This window comes from Vidua macroura, chromosome 9 (assembly GCF_024509145.1).
Source record: "Vidua macroura isolate BioBank_ID:100142 chromosome 9, ASM2450914v1, whole genome shotgun sequence".
Lineage (NCBI taxonomy): Eukaryota > Metazoa > Chordata > Aves > Passeriformes > Viduidae > Vidua > Vidua macroura.
Genome location: NC_071579.1, coordinates 27,363,741 through 27,371,408, shown reverse-complemented (window position 1 = coordinate 27,371,408; position 7,668 = coordinate 27,363,741). Strand labels below are relative to the sequence as shown.

General features: G+C 40.1%; 1 protein-coding gene across 3 annotated transcripts; it reads left to right on the top strand.

The window, feature by feature from the left end:
- The first annotated feature begins 41 nt into the window (after positions 1-41).
- Positions 42-6,719, top strand: ECHDC2 (enoyl-CoA hydratase domain containing 2). Of its 3 annotated transcripts, none has more exons than XM_053984704.1 (10): positions 42-108; positions 1,476-1,543; positions 2,184-2,271; positions 2,524-2,610; positions 3,744-3,836; positions 4,466-4,522; positions 4,932-5,119; positions 5,575-5,625; positions 5,943-5,990; positions 6,455-6,719. In XM_053984704.1, exons 2-10 carry the CDS (start codon positions 1,493-1,495, stop codon positions 6,530-6,532), a joined length of 741 nt encoding a protein of 246 aa, XP_053840679.1. In that variant the 5' UTR covers positions 42-108; positions 1,476-1,492; the 3' UTR covers positions 6,533-6,719. The 3 variants fall into 3 exon arrangements, with proteins under 3 accessions (XP_053840679.1, XP_053840680.1, XP_053840681.1); XM_053984705.1 differs by lacking the exon at positions 42-108 and adding an exon at positions 162-426; XM_053984706.1 differs by lacking the exon at positions 42-108 and adding an exon at positions 591-720.
- The last annotated feature ends 949 nt before the right edge of the window (positions 6,720-7,668 follow it).

Here is a 7,668-nt window from a genome sequence, read left to right as displayed (position 1 = left end):
TGCGGCTGTGGCGGGCGGTGCCCGCGGCGCTGCGCGGGGCGCGGGGCCGGGCGGGCGCGGCCGCGGCGCCGCGGGGCGCGGAGGTGCTGCTGAGCGCGGCCGGCGGCGGTGAGTGCCGGGACTCGGAGTGCGGCTCCGCTTCTGCCAGCCCCTGGTGCAAACGGCTCGGCCTGGCGTGAGCGTGGCCGTGTGTTCCCAGCGCGGCGCAGCCCGAGCGGGGGTGGCAGCCCTGCCGAGCCCAGGGCGCTCATTGTTGTCTTGCTTTCACTTATGCCTTGATACTTTTTTTCAAGAACGCTGCTCCTGAATGAACAGCTAGATACTTTCTTCCCCCCCTAAAGTTATGTGTGCATGCGACCTCAACGCAAGAAGTTCTGGTTTGCATACTTTAGATTTTTCTAACAGCATTAACGTGCAGTGATAAAGGTAGGACAGGACCTTGACATGTCTGTGCACATCTATCCATGAGAGCCACGAAGCAGTTTGAGGTTCGGTTCAGATTGCCAGGGATTTACTTTCTGTGTAACTGTTGCAGGAGCTTGGTATTTTGCTGGTTACAAAGACATTAGGTAGTTACCAGCTGTACATTTCATTTGCGGGTGCCCGCTGTTCAGTTGCGTCTCCGTTGCAGTGTGACACATCTCGGGTTCAGAGCTGGCCGTAGGCAGAGGAATAAACAGAGACCTTCCAGCAGGGCAGGAAGACCAAGCAAGGCACAAGGTACAGCTGTGCACCTACAGCACAGCAACAGAATCTTCCAGTGCCTGGGAAGTGAGCAGAAGTCCAGACAAGGAAATAGGAGATGTTTTTTTCTCTCCAAAGCATACAGAAGCCATTGGATAATAATTTACAAATCACATGTGCAAAGGAGATGTAGGTAGATGTTGTGGTTTTATTTTTCTGCTTGTACTTAGGAACTTAGAGTAGAGTCCTTTCTGTTGATGAGCTTATAATGGTGAAATTAAATGGAGTTCACTTTCAAAATGGTTCTGGAACATGAACTGAGTGTGACCTGTCTGTGCTGTTCTCATGCAAACAGCAATCCCAAGAGGATGTTTTCCTTTATTAGGGGATGTACTTGAACACAGTAAGACTGTACAATAAAAAATAAATAACATTCAAAGGAGAAACCTAAGATGGATCATTTGGGTTTTGGTTTGTTGTTTGGGTTTTTTTTTTTCCCATTTCTGCAGTGATTCTAAGATATATGTTCTTGGATATCCTGATCATTCTCTAAAAGTCTGCTTACTAATAGTCTTTTACAGGCCTACTGAATTTTACAGTTGTTCTGCATAACTGGGTTTTGTAGACATGGTGTGCCACCTCCAGTTTTAAAATAACTGATTGTTTTAGAATATACTTTATATGCATTTTGAGGAAGGAGAAGATGCAACATAGGCAGATATTATTCCCAGTTGAATTACTGTGTCAGAGAACTAAATGAAGTATAACTGAAATTGTCTCCTATTACTAAGGTATTGCTGAAATCCTAATGAACCGACCCCATGCGAGAAATTCCCTGGGAAAAGTATTTGTAAATGAAGTGAGTATGGGCCTGGCCTGTGAGTGTGTTTGGAACCATGATCAATAACTAACTGCAATGAGAATAGTTGTGGGAAATCTAAAAAAAAAAAAAAACAACTTATCTCATGATGAAGGGCAGTGGGAGATGACACTGGGCCAAGGCAGGTGAACCTGGAGAAAAACAGAATGTAACAGTTACTGCCTCAGATGTGGACAGAGATATCTGGGTTCTTTAACTTAGCTAATTTAAGTTAATTTATTGAAGTTAACTCAAATGTTAATGTCCTTACTTGTGTCATTACAACAAAAGCATACTCATTATCACACCTTAGCAGTTGACCTGTTCAAGGATGACACATCCAATAGAAAGTCTGGCTCATGCCTAGACAGGAAGGGAAGTTTTAGGTACAGCAAAGGTTCATCTCTGAGTGGAAGGAAAAAAAGAGATAGGGAAATGTGTCATTCTGAATTTGTCATGGAAAAACCCGCAGGTTCCACTTACATGATTTCCATGAATTTTCTGGCACCTGCAGGGAAATAAACTAAAATGCTTCTATCATAGATTAGGAACTTGCTATAATTTCAGTGTATATACACATCCATATGCCTAAACTTTTACTGTTTTTTTTTTACTCTTGTCTGCACTCCCTCCCTCGTAGCTGTTCAGTGTCCTGGAGCAGCTCCGCTTCGATGAGCAGGTGCGTGTGGTGGTGTTCAAGAGCCAGGTGAAAGGAGTGTTTTGTGCAGGTGAGTAGCAAAGGCTCTGCAAATTATTCTCAAAAAATGTGGTGGTTCTTAGGGTTGTATGACAATCAGATCATGAAGAAAAGCAGTTGGAAATGAGTGCTAGAAGAAATAATCTGTCAAAAGGGCACAGAGGAGCACCCTTGTTACTGCTGTAGCCCAAATGTCCACACTCCAACTTCCATGGACCTGTCCTCTGGAGGGAACACATCAGATGTCTTTTCTTGGAATCTAACCTTTTTTTCCTTTATTTAGGAGCAGATTTAAAGGAACGTGCAAAGATGGATGATGCAGAAGTTGGAGAGTTTGTTAGAAGACTGAGAAATCTTATGGATGAAATAGGTAAAGGATTATATCAGCTGGAAAATTTATCCTGTAGTGAAACATTTAGAAATGTTGTAGGAGGGGATAACCAGCAGGTTATCCACCTAGGAGTAGCTTTCCAAATGGCTTCAGCTTATGCCTGAAAGAAAGATCCAATTAGAATTAAATACCAACCATCCTGCTGCCCCTCCAAGGACAAGATGTGCTTCTTATCCACAACAAAGCACATACTCACCTATGTAATAAATACCTGCTCCAAGAAAGCATTTATTTATTCCACACTTTTGTGGAATCCTTGGGAGGCAAGTGCTGTTATCCCACTTCCAGTACATGTTCAGAAACACTCAAAATATGGCAGAGACCTAAGAACATGGATTTGAATCTCTGAATGGATTTGCTAAATGCATTTGGCAATGTTGGGGGGGGTTGTATCTACAACTCCTCACCTCCCTTTTCCTTTTCTTTGCAGAATGAATATGAGCTTCTGCAAGTAATTTTCTTCCCCTATTTATGAATTATTCTGCTCTCACTAGAAAGAAATTCCAAAGTCAAAAATTGGTCTAAAATACCAATCAGAATTGCAATAATTTTAAAAAATTGACAGGAGCAGTCAGAGGGGTGGTTACAGCAGAGAACTAGCTCACCTCAGAAGTTTGCATCCAGCTGCCTGAGTATTTAAAAAAGTATCAAGCAGCTAATCTCCAGATACATCAAGCTCCTCAGCTATGAGGTAACCTAGTTAAACAGTGTTTACTGTTCCTGTTTTCAGGAGCCTTGGCTAACAAAAGGACCACAAAAACTGAGCGTTGTGACAGGGCCTAGGGATGGTGTCTTCTCTTTGGCTGTTTAACTGCAACAGATGAATATTCATGTCATAAATTTGCAAGGAGAAGACCAATCCTGTTTTGCATTGCAGTACTTGGTTTGCAAGCTTCTTTGCATGGAAGAGGCATGTTTTGCATTCTTACAAAGAAGGGAGAAGTGCAAGAAGATAATTTTTACCGTTTCCAGACCGAAAATTTGTGGCAGAAGAAAATGAGTCCTTGAGCAATTCTGAACTGAAAGCTTTAGAACATAAGGATTTAAATTCCAGGGCCATGTGAAACAGAACTTGTGGAACACAACAGTGCAATCTGTGCTCTCTTCTGTAGCTGCCCTGCCTGTGCCCACGATCGCTGCAATCGATGGCTACGCCTTGGGCGGTGGATTAGAGCTGGCCCTGGCCTGTGACCTCCGAGTAGCAGGTTTGTGTTGCTCAGTGTAGCGATCTCCTGGTAATTGATGGCTGCATTTTAAAGAGAACTTGCACATCCACATGACAGTGGATTGTTAATGGAATCCAAAAGCTTGAGAGAAATTTAAGAGAAGGTTGTACAGAGATTGTGACATTTAGTTACCATTTAGAAAGTAGTTCCCGTGCTTAAAAAGTAAAACCTATTTTTAGGTAAGATTATGATTCCTTTAGAAAACCATTTATTAGTAAGATTGAATAGTTATTGTAACTTAATACTGGATCTGATATACTCTGGCTAGATCTAACCTTCCCAGCTTAAATCAGTTTGGGTTGGAAGACTTATTTCTTCTGTTTCCATGCTTCCATCCATTATATTTTATCTATCAGGGACCCAAGGTTCTAGCTAAAATTTTCTATGTAAAATTTTCTAGTTTTCTAGCTAAAATTGCTACACTGGGGTAAGCAGACTTGAGACAGACATGGAATAAGTACTGTAGTATTCAGACTTTCTGGCTACCTAGAGAAATGGAGTTCCAGTTCAGTACTGACAGTTTCCAATTTTATTGATCAGTTCAATCTGGAAAATTTCTAGTTATATAAATCAAAATGTAGCTAACCCTACATTTATTTTTTTAATAGCTTCATCAGCTAAAATGGGCCTTATTGAGACCACACGAGGACTTCTGCCTGGAGCAGGTAACCTTCAGTAAATCTTAACCTTCATTAAACCTTCATTAATATTCATTAAATCTCACTTTCTCAGCTGTATTGTAAATATTTTGCCATTAGAGTGTGTTTTTGAACACTTGAAGTGTTTTGAATGTAAATTAGAAGTAGCATCTTACAGTCACAAAAGAGATCTATGAATCAAGAGTTCTATCTCAGACTTACTCTGAATGTAGGAAAGTCCCTTTACACCTTTTCTTTTTTATCAAAATACTGAAGCCTTTCAGATGCCTCTAAAAATGTTAACATATTCAGCCAGTAATTATTAAAGAAACACATGATCCCTTTATTTTGTAAGCCTCCTGGTTTTATAAGCAGACAAAATACTTCTGGGGCACTTGTCAGAAATGGAAAATGGTGTTTTCCCTGTTGTCCTAAGGTGGAACCCAGCGCCTGCCCAGATGTGTTGGAATAGGTCTTGCAAAGGAACTCATTTTCACTGGCAGACAGGTTGATGGAGAACAGGCAGCCTCCATGGGGCTGGTAAATCACTCTGTGCCACAGAACAGTGAGGGAGATGCAGCTTACCAGAGAGCTTTAACTTTGGCTAAAGAAATCCTGCCCCAGGTAAGTGCATTGTTCATGGGACCAATGTAAAGACAGCGTTTGTGCTCCCCTTAAGAGAGAGCAAACAAACACCTGAAATTCCTTTCTCTGAAATACTGAAGCCTTGGTTCCTGATCTTTAAGTCTCATTAAGTTTGTTCCTTTTTGTGAATGCAGCTTCTGTAAGAACAAGTGTTAATATCCAGCTGCTTAACCCACAGGGCAGTTTTAGCCCCCAGCTGCAGCCACGCAGACCTGCAGGACACATTGAAACTCACACCATGTTCATCTGTGAACTGCAGACAACACCAAATGGAATTTTATAAAATACTTATTAACTTACTGCAAATTTCTGTAGACTAAAATTTCATTTAGAGCAAAATAATAATATAACAATTCATCTGTTATTAATTAATGTGAATTTAATTATTTTAAAATATTTATTGTGCTTTGGTTTTGTTTTCGTTTTTAATGAAGGCACCATTTGCTGTGAAAATGGGAAAACTGGCAATAAACAAAGGAATGGAGGTACTATCTATTTTTGTTTAAATACTGATATGAATGAAAAGATTAGCAGCTCTTACAAATTACTACAGTAAAAGTGTTTATAATGGATGAGTTATAAAATTTTTCTTTATATATATTTAAAACCATTTCAGAGGTTTTCTTTAAAGATAAAAGTAAAATGGCAGGATTTTTTTTTCTACAGATAGTAATACTGTACTTCTAATATTGGAGTGAAGATCACTTACTATGAGTGTTTGAGAGTGACTGACTGCTCTGCTATGAAGTAGCTTTGAGGGCTGTACTTCAGACAAACCTCACACCTTTCCTCTCCTTCCCAGGTTGACATTGCATCAGGGATGGCTATTGAGGGGATGTGTTATGCCCAGGTAAACTGCCTTCAGAATTAATTCCTGAAAGGAACAACCTTATGTTAGTTACAGAATGAGCTTGACAAATGGTTTTAGTTTAAAAAATTCAAAATGATTCCTCCTGTAGTTCTTTATGGCAAGTTTTGAGAGCATGCACCTTTCTCAGCTAATAGAACAATACAGGGTATTACAAGATTACCATATAATGTGTCTCTCAGCATATTTTAAGATGAAGTGTGAAGATTACAGGAAACTGTTTTCCTATATAGATCTATGGTTTTTTTCTTAGGTGCTTTGTTTGTGAGTTACACTACAACCCTGTCTCTTTTTTCCTAATTGCAAAACATGGAATTTTATGTATCATTGAAAAAAAAGCAATCTTAATCTTAACATCACTACTGCCAAATTAGTCAGGACTTAAAAACACATCAGACTTGTAAATGGAAAACATACCTCTTTGTTTTATTTTTTTTCTCATGTAGAATATTCCCACCAAAGACCGTCAGGAAGGGATGGCTGCCTTCAGGGAGAAGCGACCACCTCGGTTCACCGGCAAATAATGCTTTCTGCTTCCCCTTGAGTTTTTGGAGATAGAGCAGGACTGAGGAGGGTCCACTGATTTGTTAGGATTATTTTTATCACACCATTCTGTGCACTTAACTCCTTGCCTTGGACTGCATTTCTAACTATTCCACTGGATCGTTTTTCTCTACAAATCTCCAAATAAAGATTTAACTTTGTACAACAGATCTTTAAAGCATGTTCATCTGAAGTCAGTGGTTATGGCTCTCACACAGATGGCAAAGTAAGGAATATGGAGAAGTTTTGGCTCACCATAAGCAAATTTAAAAAAAAAAAAGGGCTGAAAATATAGTGCATTTAAACAGGAAAAACAAATACTGGAGAGAAATTAAATTTATAAAGATGTATCAGTGCTCTTCCAACTGCTTTGACAGTAGTACTAGCACGGAGCAGTGGCCCTTGACCCCAGCTCTGCTGTGAGTAGTGCAACACTGACCCACTCCAGGAACCCAGACTCACCTCCCTTTGGAACCAGTGCTTGAGAAAACATAGGGCCTGCATGTGCACAGGTACATAGGGCCATCACATCAGTCTATGCCAGACACCACTCTCCATCACCTGTTTTTTCCCATGTTAGCTGGCTGGAAATTAGGGTTATTTACTTCTTCTCCTTTGAGGTTCTCCAGCACTAAAATGTGCCCTAAAATTTAGCTCTACAGCTTCTTACGTCCCTAGACTGGGCATTTCAAAGAATAATTAATTAATCAGCAAATGTGGTTTTAGGAAATGCTTTATAGGTTATCAAAATAAGATATGGCTTACCACACTGAAACTTCATGCTACGATAGTATCAAAGGAAACCACAGTTTCACTCGTGCCAAAAGTGTGTGGGAAACTTACCAAATTATACTCATATAAATTTTCTATGTAAAGATCTGCAAAGGTAAAGCAGAGTCAGGATTTTCAGCCTTCACAAAAGGTGGCAAATGCTACAGGTGGAACAAAAAGTTTGAAAGTTGCTTCCAGAATTATTCTACCCTGGCAGAAACTCCTGAAATTGTACAGGAGTGTGAAGAGACCTTTCTATAAGTGGCATATACAAATAGATATAGTGCATTTATAACTTGTAGGCATGCAGAGTTTTCAACTTGAAAGAATTCTGCTCACTGATTGC